Source organism: Anolis sagrei, chromosome 5, assembly GCF_037176765.1.
Source record: "Anolis sagrei isolate rAnoSag1 chromosome 5, rAnoSag1.mat, whole genome shotgun sequence".
Classification (NCBI taxonomy): domain Eukaryota; kingdom Metazoa; phylum Chordata; class Lepidosauria; order Squamata; family Dactyloidae; genus Anolis; species Anolis sagrei.
Genome location: NC_090025.1, coordinates 104,864,518 through 104,881,203, shown reverse-complemented (window position 1 = coordinate 104,881,203; position 16,686 = coordinate 104,864,518). Strand labels below are relative to the sequence as shown.

Below are 16,686 nucleotides of genomic sequence, written 5' to 3'. Positions count from 1 at the left end.
GAGTCCCCTTGGGGAGACAGGGCGGGCTATAATAAAGTATTGTATTATTATGTTATAAAACCTCCAAGGAAGGAGACTCCACCACATCTGAGGACCTACTTCATTTCAGTTTATGAGGTGTTCATACACATTCCCCAAACTGTGAAGTGAGGGGTTGTCTCCACTGCCCAGCAGCTCCAGCCACCAGCCACCAAGGACTACACATTTTGACAATGTATTAAAAGCTGCGCACCCAACACAATGCGGGTGTAGGTATGGGTCCTGCACAACTGCTGTGCACATGAATTGTTGTATACTTGCCTAGCTCCTTCACTTGTACATTTGTATGTATACACAGCAAGGATATAAAGCCAATGGGCATGGTGATGGGACTCAACTCTCCTTGTTCCTTAAACTCATCGTGCCATTATCAGGGCCACCCATAAATAGAATAGTGCAAGGTCAGTTAATGCAAGATAATTGAAATGCCTCAAGATTGTTCCCTCATTAATGTGAAGTACATAGTGTCTCCATTAGTGATGCTAGCCTTTGCTTACTTTGCTTAGCCGTTTTGACCGAAATCTATATAAATACAAATGTAATGTTCGTTTGTGGGATTAACATAACTCAAAAACCACTGGTCGAATGGACACAAAATTTGGACACAATACACTTATCAGGCCAATGAATTACTATCACTTATAAAAACACTGAAAAACACAATGGAAGGGACTTAAAAGCCAAAAAATCAACAAGACACTACAGTCCATGCGCAAAAACAACTCCCCTTGGCAAACAAAATTGTGGATACACAATAGCATATCCACACTGTCTTTTGGACTACAGCTCCCAGTATTCCCTAGACCAGGCCCTTTAGGAGAGGAGGATACTTCCAAACTGTAAGTTTTCTTCTCCTTGCATTTCTTTGAGGACATCCCAATCCCTGTATATTTCCAAATTCTTATTCCTGGACCTCAACTGCCTCAACTCCAGATAGATAAGATAGATAGATTAGACAGAGATAGGTAGGTAGGTAGATAGATAGATTGATCAGGAGGACTGCTGGGAATTGCAGTCCAAGAATAGGTAGAGAAGGAAGAAAGGGGAGAAAGAGGAAGGGAAAGAAAAGGGGGGGGGGGAGGGAAGAAGAAGAGAAGGAAGAAAAGAGAGAATGGAAGAAAAAAGGGAAGGAAGGAGAGAAAGAAAGGAGGAGAGAAAGAAGGAGAGAAGGTTGGCCACAGCAACACGTGGCAGGTACATCTAGTCTATATAAATAAAAATGTAATGTTAGTTTGTGGGATTAACATAACACAAAAACCACTGGATGAATTGACACCAAATTTGGACACAATACACCTATCCGGCCAATGAATGATTATCACTCATAAAAACACCGAAAAACTTAGTGGAAGGGACTTAAAAAGCCAAAAAAGCTGCTATAGTGCATGTGCAAAAACGACTCCCCCAGCAAAAAAAAAAAAAGCACACAATAGCATATCCACACTCTCTTCAGGACTACAGCTTCCAGCAACCCCTAGACCAGGCCCTTTAGGAGAGGAGGATGATCCATATGCACTGCTTCCAAGATGCAAGCTTTCTTCTCCTTGGATTTCTTTGAGAGCATTCAATTTCTGCATATTTCCAATTTCCTATTCCTGGCCTGCAACTCCCAGCAATCCTCCAGATAGATAGTTAGATAGATTAGATAGAGATAGATAGGTAGATAGGTAGATCAATTAGGAGGACTGGTAGGAGTTGCAGTCCAAGAATAGGTATAGAAGGAAGAACGGGGAGAAAGAGGAAGGGAAAGAAATTGGGGAGGGAAAGAAGGGAAGAGAAGGAAGGAAGGAGAGAAGGAAAGGAGAGAAAAAGGGAGGGTTGGTCACAGCAACGCTTTGTAGGTACAGCTAGTGTAAAATAAATTTGTGGCATACATAAGTAATGTTCTATATGGAAAACAAATCAAAATGCCAGAAGACATCTTGCCATTGGTTTCTCTCTTTAAGACTTCTTTTACACTTTGCTTATATCTCAGGATCTAACCCTAGGTTATTTGCTTTGAATCGGATTATATGAATCTCAACTGCCAGATAATCTTAGATAAAAAGATAATCTGGGATCAGATCCTGGGATATAGGGCCATGCAGAAAGGGCCTTATACCCCTTATATACTGCCATATAAAATCCAGATTATCTTCTTTGAACTGGATTATATGGCAGTGTAGACTCATATGATCCAATTCAAAGCAGATAACGTGGATTATCTGTTTTGATAATCTAATGGCCCTTCCATACAGCTATATAATCCAGTATATCAAGGCAGATAATCCACAATGTCTGATTTGAACTGGTTTATCTGTGTCTACACTGCAATATAATCCAGTTTGATGTGGATTTTACATATCTGTGTAGAAGGGGCTTTTATTATCCAGCGGTTTAGAATGGTCATAGACACTAGTGTTGAGTTTCTTCTTTTCTCCTTACTTACTGCATTTTATAAGTAATCTAAAGATTAATTACGTCCAGAATTGTAGATGAAAAAGTAGGCTGGGATATGAATATGGATCAACTGACTTAATTGGGCTCTTAGGACCATCCATGCCATAGGGGTGCTGTGGAAATTATTCCTACAGAGGCACCAACATGGAGAATGTTCCAGGAGAGATTGAAATGCATGCCCTCCTGGGAAGATTGGATTCCTGCAGATTTGTTTTAATTGCGACCTTTATGAAACTTCCTAGGCGAAACTATATTTATTTAGAATGGTTGGTTGACTCTCTTTCAATCTAAAAGACCACATAGGTTTACAAGTGGTAAAAAGCACAATAAGGAATAAACCAGGAATGATAAAAAGGAAAAGAGTAGAATGAATGACTGTGTAAGAGATATTTCTGCTGCAAACCATTAAGGCAAAGATAGAAAACCTTGTGCAGCCTAGTGGATGATGTATTAAACACCAATCCTGGTTAATATTAAATACTGGCCATGGTGGGTCCAATGTTTACAAAGTGATGGACCCAGACAGGACACCATTCAATGCGGGCTGCTTCCTGGATATATGTCACAAGACATTTCAGAAGGGAGAAAGGGAAGAGAACAAGGATGCCTTTCTCCTGTCTCCCAGGCTGAATCTAGACTGCCATATAATTTATAATCCAGGCTATCCACTTTGAACTGGATTATACAAGTACACTGCCATATAATCCTGTTCAAAATAGATAGTCTGGATTTTATATGGCAGCATAGATTGGACCCCCAGGCTGGGATTACGCTGCCATATAATACAGATTATCAAAGCAGATAATCCAGATTATTTGCTTTGAACTGGATTATATGAGTCTACACTGCCATATAATTGAGTTCAAAACAGAGAATCTGGATTTTATATGGCAGTGTAGATTGAGCCAAGATGGTGGCTCTAACCAAGCAGGGAATATGGGGAGGATCAGAAGACCTTTCACCTCAACTCATGGACCTGGTGGGGTGAGAAAAGGTGAAAGTGATGTGATGAGGGAGCAAAAGTGAAAAGGTGGAGAACCCCTTTTTCCCTATCAACAAACTGAATGTCCTCAAAGCATTTTTGCAAGCCAGCCCCCACATTTCCTCAAATCTTTCCCAGAAGCTGGTACTGGAACTGGAACGAAAAGAGAAAATGTGATCAACACTAAGGGATATCGAACCCTTCTACACTGCCATATAATCCAGATTATCTAAGCAGATAATCTGCATTATTTGCTTTGAACTGGATTATAATCCTGTTCAAAGCAGATAATACAATCCTTGTGAGTGGTGTTAAATTAATCCCGGATTATTGTCACCAAACCCAACATTCTAGTGTCTTCCAGAGGTGATAATAATAACCATTCACTTGCAGCAGATAACAGAAAATAAATATTTGAAGATACATGAGGAGGGTGTGTATTTGCCTCCAAGTTGCCTGGTGACCTGTGGCATTCCAAAGGATCTTCTTAGGCAAGTAATCCTCAGAGGCAGTTTTTGCCAGCTCCCTCCTCTGAAATATAGTCTGCAGCAGCTAGTATTCCTTGGAGAGCTCCCATTCAAGTGCTAATTAGAGCTGACCTTGCTTAGCTTCCAAGATCAGATGGGATCTGGTAACTTTAGGTACCTAACCTGATTCCTGACCCTATCTGTCCCAGATTTATGAAACAAATCCTGGTTTAAGCCTGGCGAATTCTAGTTTCTTCTCTGCTTGGTCCTGCCCTGGATTGTATCTTGTTCACATTATAGTTTCATCAATACTCATTTTTCTACAGAAGCAACTCTTGTTAGAATGTGTGATATGAGCAGTTCATCAGAGAACCAGCAGACTTTGGTTTTCTTGCTAGTCAGCAAGCTTGTTTTCTGCTGCCCTGGAGACTAGGATGTGGAACAATGGCTTCAAACTACAGGAAAGGAGATTCCACCTGAACATTAGGAAGAACTTCCTTACTGTGAGAGCTGTTCAGCAGTGGAACTCTCTGCCTGGGAGTGTGGTGGAAACTCCTTCTTTGGAGGCTTTTAAGCAGAAGCAGGATGGCCATCTGTCAGGGGTGCTTTGAATGCGATTTTCCTGCTTCTTGGCAGGGAGTTGAACTGGATGGCTCACAAGATCTCTCCCAACTTTATGATTATATGATTTAAACATGGCTGTGATGACCCCTTCAAGCTTGTCAATATCTTTCTTGAACTGTGGTGTTCAGCATTATTCCTGGTGAAATCTGACCAGAGCAGAATAAAGTGGAATGTGTTCAGAGGATGATCAAACATCTGAAACTAAGTCTTGTTCTGGAGTTGGATATGCTTAGAGAAGTTTGAGAGGCGATACAATAGCCATCTCTAAATATCTGAATATCTGGATATAATGTAGAAGACGGAGCCCCCTTGTTTCTGTTGCTTGATTCAATTTACAAAAAAAAGAAACGCCAGCAAAATATTATAAGGATTTTTTTTATTGTGAGAGCAGTGTAAGCATAAAAGGGAATCAGTTGGAGGATTTTTGCAGGTTTTTGAGCAGAAATTGGATGGGCATATTTCAGGGGTGACTTAGTTGTGTATTCCTGCATGGTTTGATTAAATTACCCTTGTTTGTCTTTAAGATTCTATTATCCTGCTATTCTGTTCTTCATCACAAATTAAACAGTCTGTCAGTTTGTTCAAATAATGTACTATTAATATAAAATAATGAAGAATTTAAGGCAACAAAATTCATTTAATTTTTAAATTTATATTTCACTAGCTGTCCCCTGCCACGCGTTGTGGCCCAGTCTGTGTACATGTGTCTTGTGTATGCATATAAGTGTATATTTTTGTGTATATGTGTATATATGTCGTTATGTGCATGCGTTGTAGTGTATTTTTTATATTTTGGCTTTTTAAGTCTCTTTCACTGTGTTTTCCAGTGTTTTATGAGTGATGGTCACTTGTGTTGCACAGAAGCAAATTTTAGCCGAGTTCCATGCAAAAGAGACACAGGCAAGAGGAAAAAGGAACAGAAAAACTTTACTCTTATCAGCAGAGGCATAAACTTGCAGTGTTGCATACAAAATCAAACAGTGCAACAAACTTACATAGTCCTTGTAAGTAACTCAGAATAAGGCTTCTTCATCTTAATTCAAATGAGAGAGCAAAACATAAACCTTGAGTAAATAGCTATTCCACCATAGCAAAGAGCATCACTGTTATAGCATAACAGCATTACAGCATATTGCTTCTCTTCCTCAGAGTAGCGTATTGCTTCTCTAAACTGTATTCTAAAATCCATATAGTTATACTCCACTGGGTGTGGCCCAAACATGCTGGCTGATCTACATTACCAGCTGCACATAATAATTGACATCATAGGTTTTTCTTTAACACACACTTGGTCATTCTACGACTTACTGTAACAATTTGTTGGCCTGATAGGTGTTTTGTGTCCAAATTTGGTGTCAATTCGTCCAGTGGTTTTTGAGTTATGTTAATCCCACAAACGAACATTACATTTTTATTTATATAGATTATCTTTTCTCAGTGTTTTAAGAAAGAGATTCCAACAAACTGCACAAAAAGCTTATTTCCTACTGCAAAGAAGTATCCAGTTGCATATACAAATAGTGTCTAGAAAAAAATTCTACTTTGTCTCAGAAAGTGAATTAGAATAAAGAGTAAGATATAAAACCACACATTTACGTTTCACCTATTGGCACACCTTTAAAGGAAGGGGTTCCCAACCCCTTTGCTATAGACATGGGGCCTCTATAAACACTCCAATTCTATTTAATGGTACTTTCTGAGAGCCTTACTGAGAAACATACTATACAGGAAGCACCGTGAAATTTCCAATTAAAACAATATAATTTATGCATTACCATTTTAATGGATGGTAATGGATTCATGCTATTTTTCCACCAGTCTGTTCTCACTGCTTCCTGAGCAATTCCTCTCTAGGTTTCGGAGGCTGCTTTCCAGCAAATGTATCAGCACCCATTAAAGTTAAGTACCTACACCCAATAGATTTATTGGGCACCATTTATCCCAGGCTGCACATTTTTTGTACCCAGCACTCTCAGGGTGAAAATCATATCCCATTTTTGTAATGTTTGCTTTAATTGAATTTGGGCAAACTTCTGGGGAGAGAAATATAGTAGAGTTGAGCTGTGTACTTGTGTGCTTGGAAGAGGAAAATACAGATAAGTTAGAACTAGAGGTGTGCATGTGTCATGTTGCCAGGGCTCTGCCAATATTTAGGCAGAGGTGAACCAAACTCCCGGTTTGTGTTAAACAATTTAATTAAATGAGCACTTATTTCTGGCTCTTTTATTATTCCAAAATATAAAACATAAAGATAGCACTCAGCTACAGAATATAAAACAAAAACTGATAGAAAACGCTACACCATAGTCAAAAGGTACAGTCCAGTGGTCAAAAGCTGAGAGTTCAGTGAGCAAAGCCCAGGGATCAAGAGTCTATACCATAGTCAAAAGCCAGTCCAGAGATTCAAAGTTCCAGAGTGCCAAGAGTACAGGATTCCGAAAATCCATAAACCTGGGGAAAACCAGCAGCATCTACCACCAAAATAAGACAAATACTTTTCTTCCAAAAATCAGTCTCAAGGCTAGCTCCTTATATCCAGAAACACCCAGCTGCAACCCATCTCTTGCAAACCCCCACACTTAATTGCTTTCATCCATGAACTCTTACTTACAGATTACTCAACCCTTTAGAACTAACACTGACATTTACCCTTCCATCACCAACTGCTAGGCCTACCACCAACAACTACCGAGCATGATACATGACATTGTGGTATCAGTTTGTCCCATTTCATTCATTGTTTCATTCCATTAGTTTCATTTAGGGGTGTGGAGAAGTGTAATTTTCTAACTTGCAGTTATGTATAATTATAGATAGATGTTTTAAAGGGTAAGTATTTAAAGTTGCATAACTAGGGGGGATGGAAGCCAGCTCAGCTCATGTTGAGCTGGGTTACCATGGAAACAGGGGTGGAGCCAACTGCCACTTAGCAGGGCAGCCATTTTAAAACAGTTAGCCTGTAGTCAACGAACTACAGGAGTGGCTGGTTCTGTTGTGTAGTGAGAACCAGGGAAGTAATCTGTAGTTTAAAACTACAAGGAGAGGCTGATTCTATTGTAGTAAGAATTAGGAAGGTTTTGGCTTTTAGCCTGAGTAGTTTAAATAAGTCGAGTTGACTTATATACATTAATAGTTAGTGTATGAGAGAAAGGGTGAGAGAAACCCAGTGACAATTTCTTTTGCAACAGAAACATCACAAAGAAAGAATAAGCTTATAACTGAAGTAACCTATTAAAGGAAAAAAACACAGTTTGAAGAAAAATAATTTTGAAACCTGTTTAGTGGAAGGAAGAGTCCTTTCCAGAGTTGTTTAAGGAATGTTATAAATGTAACCTTTGAAGATTTGTGCCTCTAAGAGTTAAGTTACATTGAAACCATCACGCTCCTTCTACATTTCAATAAACTTGCTACTGTTTTTCCTAAAGCTCTGTCTCTGTTACAATTCCTTTCCCAGTTAAGTCACGCTGCACACTGAAGAAAGACCAAGTCAATATCACTAGCCATTATCTATGCTATCAAATTAATAAACCCTTACAAAGTGGTGGCTCCTTTACAAATTAGTAGCCTTGTTACAAAATTGGTGAAATCGTTACAAGGGGGCACAAAACAGTCCCTCCCCCTCTGATACGAACTTCTCAAAACGAAAGAAAGCAGGAGCAATGGTCCATTGCCATCAATGGGTCGAAAATTATGGTATTATTGGCCGTGGAATGAAAATGCTCATTCGGAAAGGCTCCTGTTGCAATCCAGAGCAGGGAACGAGACCCTAAGATAACTATCCACCACACTTGGCTATGAAAAACAATCCTTTTTTATTGAAGAAAAATGGTTACAAAATAAAGGAAAAATGCAAGTCAAAAGCCACAGCAAAATCAGCAAACATGAATTTAAATGGACAAAGCAAAACCAAAAGCCTCACTGGGAAAATACTGGAATCTGTTAGCAATCCACTAACCGTACTTGATATCCTAGAAATCTTCCCAAACTATGACCAGGGAACTGGGAGAACTGCCAAGGTCTTCATCAATTCTGAAACGATGCCTGAACTGAGGCAATCAGCCTGGCATATTGCAATTAAAACTCAAGAATCGGTTCCATGAACCGCCCTTCTGTTTTGAAGCCAATGTTTTTAGTTCTTGAATTCGGGAGGATCGACGCAAACTAAGTGTTTTACTTCTGTCTTCCGAAATTTGGCCCCTTCTGTTGTCATTACAGTTAACAGGTGCAGAAGGGAGGGAAAGTTCAAGGTCTCCCTCTGAAACATTCTCATTAACACTGGTACTTTCATTTTCCAAATCTACAGAAGTTCCTTCCTCACTAATTTCAGGAACATTGGCATTTTCCAAACCTACAGCAGTTTCTTCCTCACTAATTTCAGGAGCATTGGCATCAAAAGGTACATTTCCACTAGCATCAGTAAATATACTTTCATTTGCATCAGGAGGAACAAACAGAGAATTAGGTTCAAGTTCAAACTCAGGCTGAACCCCAACAGCTCCCATTTTCCAGAGACGCAAAAAAAAAAACAAACCAAAAAACGGGGGCCTTACGAATGAAACAAACAGAAACGGATAGCAATTTTATACGAATACACAAGACTAGTGAGAACTACAGCTGGCCCAGTCTGGCTTGTTTTTTCTCTACCTGTGGTTCTGCCCTATTGCCTTAGCCTTTCAGCAGACCAAATTTGGCAGCCATGTATTGGGGATTCATCGCTATAGACACACGAACAAGTTAGTGAGCTGCTTCCTCATGGAATATACTCACACTTGTATTTTTTTAAAAAGAAAGATTGTGTTTATTTCAGAAAAATACGTTGAAGTTGAAAAGATAAGGAAAACCCTGACTGCACTGAAGTCAGCTAAAAGATAGGCAGCTTTCCTTTTTTTTCTGCTCTTAGAACAAAGCCGGTATGTTACCTCCTCATGATGGAATCAGTAGAGATGGAGAATAAAGTGATCATGGCAACCTAAAGAGTAGAAATGCAGGTCAAAAGGATCAGCAAAGGTTGAGCAGACAAAAGACGGTCTGGCATAGTTCAAGAGATACATTTCTGTTTCCCATGCAAACTATATTGCATTTTTCAATGCGTGCTGAATTGCATCTTTGTCACCTTCAGGAAAAAAAAACCCTTTTACTTCTGGAATGCACCGCTAAGACATCTCAAATTGGAATTTCTCAGTCACACAATACTCCCTTACCCAATTTTCCATCCTTGTAAAGGGGAAATTGTATGCCTTATATTATCATCATTTCCAGTCTGGAACATGTTTCTTTGAAAAATGTGTTCCTTGGCTAAAGTGATTAGAGGAAGAAAGAATTCTTTATTCAGTCTGCATTGTGATATATTATAGAATAACACTGAATATTTTATAGCTGAAAATAGAATGTGCTATCTTTTATGAGTATGATAAAATGCAAATCACTCTCAGTTGTGATCATTCACTCCTCAATCCTCTCTCTCTCTCTCTAGTCTCTCTCACACATTTTCTACCCAAGTTAAAACGACGTAAAATTCAAGCAGTCTACATACCATAAGTCATACGTTTTATTCTAATTGGAATTAAATATAAATAAGCTGCTAAATAATGTATTCATTTTTGATGGGGGAAAGTTATGGAGCCTTGAGTAGCATCATAGAGTTGGAAGAGACTGCCTGGTCCATCCACTCCAACCCCCTGCCATGCAGGAAAATACAATCAAGTCATTTGTATTTGCTTTGTTGTATTAAGATTGAAATTCATCTTGTAGCTACTGCCTGCCGGGATCTATCTGGAGCCTTTGAAAACATAAGAAACAAATGTGTGTATTAATATGATTGAAGATAGAGAAAAACAGAATTGACTGCCTTAAACACTGGGCATGGTTCTATATAATTGTAGCTGGTGTACTCCAGCAGGGCTTCTTAAACATTTTCCCCTTTCTGTCTGATAATTTTTTACACAACCCCAAGCATATAAATATAAGATTGCAGCGGTGGATAGGGGGGCTTTTGCACAATTAAAACTTGTACGCCAGCTGTGCCCGTACCTTGGAAAGTCAGACTTGGCCGTGGAGGTCCACGCTCTCGGTACATCCAGGATAGACTATTGCAATGCACTCTACATGGGGTTGCCTTTGAAGACAGTTTGGAAGCTTCAAATAGTCCAACAAGAGGTAGCCAGGTTAATAACTGGAGTGGCATACAGGGAGCACACAACACCCATGTTACATCAGCTCCACTGGCTGCCTGTTTGCTACTGGGCATAATTCAAAGTGCTGGCTTTGGCCTATAAAGCCCTAAATGGCCCCGGCCCAGTTTATCTGTCTGAATGCATCTCCCTTTACAAACTTCTGCAAAAACTAAGATCTTCTGGGGAGGCCCTGCTCTTGGTCCCATCACCATCACAGGAGCGTTTGGCAGGGACGAGAGACAGGGCCTTCTTAGTGATTGCCTCCCGGTTATGGAACTCCCTTCCTGACCATATTAGATCAGCCTCCTCCCTCCTGTCCTTCAAAAGGTAGTGAAGACCTGGCTGTGGGACCAAGCCTTTGGGGCAGTGCAATGAGGCAATAATAGAATGGTATCCTGAGATGGTTTTTAGTAACTGATTTTAAAGTGGATATAAGTGATTTTAATGTTTGTATATATTTATAGTTTTATGTCTCGGCATTGAATGTTTGCCGTATATATGTAGTGCTCCGCCCTGAGTCCCCTGCAGGGTGAGAAGGGCAAAATATATATGTTTTAAATAAATAATATATAAAAACAGGCGTGCAAATCAAATTACAGGCTAATTTTCCTTTTTATGGAGTACATCTGAAGCATTTTCTACAGAGTGTGCTGTTTACACTTTACGTTGATGCTAGCAAATTGGTGTAAATGTCTAAAACACAAAATGGCATTCAGAAATCTTTTTCTGTTGCCAATTTTTTTGTGTCCCCAATATTGAGATAAGGGGGCCCAATTTGAGGTCAGAACCAACAGTTCAAGAAGCAGTGTGCTAGAGAACAGATGGATTCATGCCAAGCCATATTTTAATTTTTTGCTGGTGGAAATGAATATGTTCTTCTGAGTGCATGAAACGAATGTGTTCTGTGAGTGCGTAATTATGCACAGTGGCTGCAAAATGTACAGCTGTCTGGTTGTTCTCCCTCAAGGAATTCTGGTTTATAGGATAGGATCGGCACAGAGGTAATCTGACAACTGAATAAAGAAGCAGGCGTACGTTTGAATGAGTTTGTGTTTAGTCTGTATGTGATCTGGGATCTACTGTTCATTGAAAACCAAGACCTGAGGTGATGGTTCCTTCCATGCCCGTAGGATTTTGATTCAGGGCGGGGGGGGGGGGGGATCTACTCTAGCAAACCTTTTGTATCATTATCCCAGTACTCCAATGCATATGGGATATATTGAGCATGGTGATCAGATCATGATAGTTTAAATAACAGTTTAAATAATGTACCAGTAAGGCCTTCCTTCTCATGGACCACCCTGAGAATTTCAAGCCCCCCTCCCCCACTTTTGGCTGATGAGATAGGATTGTTGTGTTGTGTGCTTTCAAGTCATTTCAGATTTAGGCTGACCCTGAGTGAGGGCCGGGTAAATGACCTCGGAGGGCTGTATCTGGCCCCCGGGCCTTAGTTTGGGGACCCCTGCAGTAAACAATGGCATACAATACAGAGACAGAGGTAAAGGCCTTCCCTTCCATCTCTGGCATCTGGAGGTGATTCTCAACTCCAGCCATGGGGAGGTGCTCTTGTTCCATTTTTCCATGTCGAGGAGCCTGTTTTTCATAGACTTCTCCAGTTGTCTTGCCGCCATGTCTGCATGTTTGTATGGTACTCTTTTACCTCCCTACCTATTGATCTATTCCCATTACATGCTTTCAAACTGCTAGGTAGACAGAAGCTAGGCTGTCAGCCAGAAACTCACCATGACTTACAGCTTCGAACTACTAACCTTCCGGTCTGCAGATTTCCTACAACACTTGTGGGGTTTAAATGTTATTTGTTTCTAATGTGCTCATGAGATAGAAAATTAAATATTTGTTAAGTAGAAATAAGAAACTGAATGATCTTTTTATATGTATGTCTTTGGTTTTGTGGGTGAGAAGTAAACTGTTATTTTTTGTTTTGTTTTGTGGATGTGGGTAGTGGGGAAGTTGCAGTGGAGAATATTTTGGGGTATTCGTTTCTATTAGTATTTACTTGACTTGCTTTTTTCTTAATTGTGTATTTTTATGTTGTGTTTTATGTAGTTTTAATGTAGACTATAGCATGTTTGGGATTTTTGTCTCCTGCAGTGGGATGTTAATTGTTCTGCAAAGGTATATATGCTCATACCAGAGATGTGTTGGGAAATGTGAGAACATAAAGTGTACGCAGGAGATTCTTGCCCAAGGCTTGTGGTGTCCATTAAGAGCTCCCTAACCGCAAATTGAAGCACTCATAATTGCACAACATCCTTAACGCCACCTCAAATCAGCCTTCAAGCCATTCGCAGTCTGTGTGTTTCAATCAACGGGAAACTCCCATTTTTAGGCTGCAGAAAGTGCTTCCAAAATGTTTTCCGATGGTGTGATAAATGCAGTGTGCTGCTGCAGAGAGTTTAGGACATACATATAGTTTGGGAGGTTGTATTTGGTGTTCCTTTCAACTGCTTCACTTCCTTGTCCCCAAGCTTCTTGCAGTTCCAGAGGATCTCTGGCAGCAAAGCATTACTTCCCATTTTCACCCTACTTGATAACTGTAAGATTTGCAGGTAATTCCAGGCCTTGATAGATATTTCCCTTCTTATGTTGTAGGTTTTTCAGGCTGTATGGCCATGTTCTAGAAGCATTCTCTCCTGACATTTCTCCTATATCTATGGCAGGCATCTTCAGAGGTTGTGAGGTCTGTTGAAACTAGGAAAATTGGGTTTATATATCTGTGGAAAGTCCAGGGTGGGAAAAAGAACTCTTGTCTGTTGGGGTTAGGTATGAAAACCCAATTTTCCTAGTTTCCAGCAGACCTCACTACCTCTGAGGATGCAGGTGAAACATCAGGAGATAATGCTTCTAGATCATGGCCATACAGCCTGAAAAACCTACAACAACGTAAGAAGGGAAATCTCTATCAAGGTCTGGAATAACCTGCAAATCTTAGAGTTATCTGGTAGGGTGAAAATGGGAAGTAATGCTTTGCTGCCGGAGATCCTCTGGAATTGCAAGATGCTTAGGGTCAAGGAAGTGAAGCAGTTGAAAGGAACTCCAAAAACAACCTCCCTAAAAACCTAGAACAACCCAGTCATTCCAGCCATGAAAGCCTTCGACAATACATTTCCTTTCTTCATTAGAGATTTCTCTTCTTAAAATTGGAAAAGGCTGAAAACTGCAAAACTGATAATGTATTTTTTATGACTATTTTAAGTGTTTGAACTTCTAAAAAGCAACACCTCAAAGGCTTCTGGTTGTTGAGTAGAGGTCAAGGCTTTCCTTGAATGGAGAAGAAGAACGGAGAGGAAATTGGGACAAAACAATCCTGGAAGCCACTCAAACATCTACCATTGCTCCAAGTAATGCATCCATTATTCTTTCTCCTCCAATCCCAGCCTCGTACACTTGATGTTTAGATAGAAATTTGCCTTTCCTATTTGCCCCCTTCTCCTGTGAAACCTGCAATTATAATATTCTGCAATTTCGATCAGTATAAGTCACCAATATGTGTATCAGGGAATTCAAAATAGGCACAAAATTTTACTTACCACATTTGTTGTTGTGTGTCTTCAATTCTTAATAAAACATTTAAGAAAAGGTATTCATATATTTGTTGTTGTTGTGTGCCGTAAAGTTGTTTCTGGCTTATAGTGACCGTAAGGTGTTTCTATCTTGGGGTTTTCTTGTCAAGATTTGTTCAAATGGAGTTTGCATTTGCCCTCTGCTGAGACTGACCGTAACTGACTTGTCCAAGATCATCCTGTGGATTTCCATGCCTGAGTAGTGATTCAAACCTTGGTCTCCAATGCCCTGAACTGCTGCACCATGCTGATTTTATGTAAAGATTACAAAACTACTATTTGAGTATGAAAAAAATCACAATGATGATAACCTATACATATGAGATTAAAATTTCATCATTGTTTCTAATGGAGGTGGCATAAGAGGTTTTTCGTCCATGTTTCTGCACATTTAGCATGACAGGTGCTGAACTGGCAGCACTGGAAATTGAAGTCCTCTATTTTTCCACAGGCCTGGCATAGCATGGGCAGCAACAGCCATGCAAGCTTCCCCACACTGCCATGCCAATGTGTCTGAACCCTCTTCTGAAGAGATCACTTCCGGAGGTGAGTGGGAAGGTCAGTCTTTCTGTCTGTCCAGTAGCTGTGCAGTACGCCAGTGGCTACCAAAGCTCCCAGTGTGCTTAGCATGTTGTGGGCGATCATCTATCACTAAGTTGGTTGAAGGTCCAACTTGTGTTGAACTAATAGGAAGCAACATTTCTTTAAGGTGGCCATATTGCTGCTAGGCTACAAAGAAGGGGAGAGAATAAAATGTACATACCTAAAACTAACCATAAATGTACATACCTAAAACGTACATACCTAAAACTAACCATTAGAATAAACCTCATAAAAACCCCAAAATCTTATGTCAAACAATCAGCTCGTGACTAACTGCCACTAGCTCTCTTCATAGCTACAGCACTAGTTTCTAGAGCGAGGCATACAAAGGTGAGATGAACAGACAAGACAAACAGAGGGGTTTGTGTGGTTGTACACAACACCTTTCCCACCCTCAGCATGAGGGCGGGGAAGCACTTTGCTCCCTTCCGGCGAAAGGAAGAGTTAAAAGTCCCAGCAAGGACTTGTTGTGGATGGGGCCTAGGTGAGTTGAGCCTAGCCCACCTCATTTGGCCCAAAGAAGTTGACCCACCCACCCGCCACTGCTGCAGTGTATTTGTCAAGGGTTGTTGTTAGGGGCCAGGATAGGAATTCCCCCCTCCCCCATGTTCTGGGGAGATTTTTCGCCTACCCTACACTGCACATTTTGGGCAAATTGGGTTGAGGGGGTCTTAAATAGGCATCAAACATATCGCAGGCACATGCAGGTACTGGTGTGCACCACAGGAAGGGGGCATATGCTACAGTTTCTACCTGTTACCTGAAGAGTTCCCATAGGAGCAGCATGTGGGTTGCATCCGGGAATTATGGTGTCTCGCCCTTGTTGGAGGATGACGTGGTCATGTGGGGCCACCGCCTCATCAGATTAATAACAAATTCAAGTTCAAATTCATGTTCAAGTTTATGTTGATTTATAAATTGGATTGGATGATTACACAGAGATTGATTGGTAACATATAATAAAAGTTGCCCATAGTTGACCCACAAACATGGTGTTGTCTGGTGATTTGAGTGTGTGCCGCTTTGGGCAAACCAAATCTTCCTGGACCATGGTCAGAAATTTAATGAAGTTGGGCTTTTGTCAAGGGATGCCTTGTACCTCACAGAGATTGTCAGGAATGTTTGACCTAAGAGTCTCACAAATCTGATCAAGACAGCTCTTAATTGGGTTTTCTATGGGAGAGAGAGAGTACTCATGAAGGCAGAAGTTTAACAGGAGAGAATACCACAACTCTTATAGAGAGGACAATAACTCAATAAAGAGAAATAATAAACTTAAATAAGCAGCTTGGCAGGTGTCCATGGTCTTTGATGTCTCTACACCAGAGTTTTTCAAACTGTGCTCCTCCAGATGTTTTGGACTTCAGCTCCCACAATTCCTAACACCTGGTAAGCTGGCTGGGATTTTTGGGAGCTGAAGTCCAACATGTGGAGGGGCATGGTTTGAGAAACACTGCTCTACACTTAATATTCAAAGCATGGGAAATAAACAAGATGAACTTGAACTCTTAATACAACAAAGCAAATATGATGTAATGGGTTGGACGAGTCTTGTGATTGGAATGTTGTAAAAAAAAGGTTATAACCTAGTTTTGAAAAATAGACTAAACAGAAAATAGCATTGTATATCAACATGTTTACATTGGTGACTTAAATCCTGGCATTGGTGGCTGGCATCTTCGGAGAAAATGCTGTTAGAACATGGCCATACCGCCCGGAAACCATACAACACCCCATTCTTTGTATTGAATTCTCTTCTAGAAATTTGCTGCATA

The 16,686-nt window shown here is 40.3% G+C and overlaps 1 protein-coding gene across 3 annotated transcripts in view; it reads left to right on the top strand.

Moving 5' to 3' along the window:
* Positions 1-16,686, top strand: part of PPP2R2C (protein phosphatase 2 regulatory subunit Bgamma) — a 51,432-nt gene that overhangs the window by 6,366 nt on the left and 28,380 nt on the right. Inside the window, exon 2 of one of the 3 annotated variants that reach the window (XM_060778041.2) lies at positions 14,760-14,854. The exons of 1 other annotated variant lie outside the window; for it this stretch is intronic. In XM_060778041.2, the coding sequence (XP_060634024.1) occupies positions 14,788-14,854 (67 nt within the window). In that variant the 5' untranslated portion in view covers positions 14,760-14,787. Of the gene's footprint in view, positions 1-14,759; positions 14,867-16,686 lie in introns of all 3 variants that reach the window. One more of the 3 variants, XM_060778039.2, reaches the window with a different exon arrangement.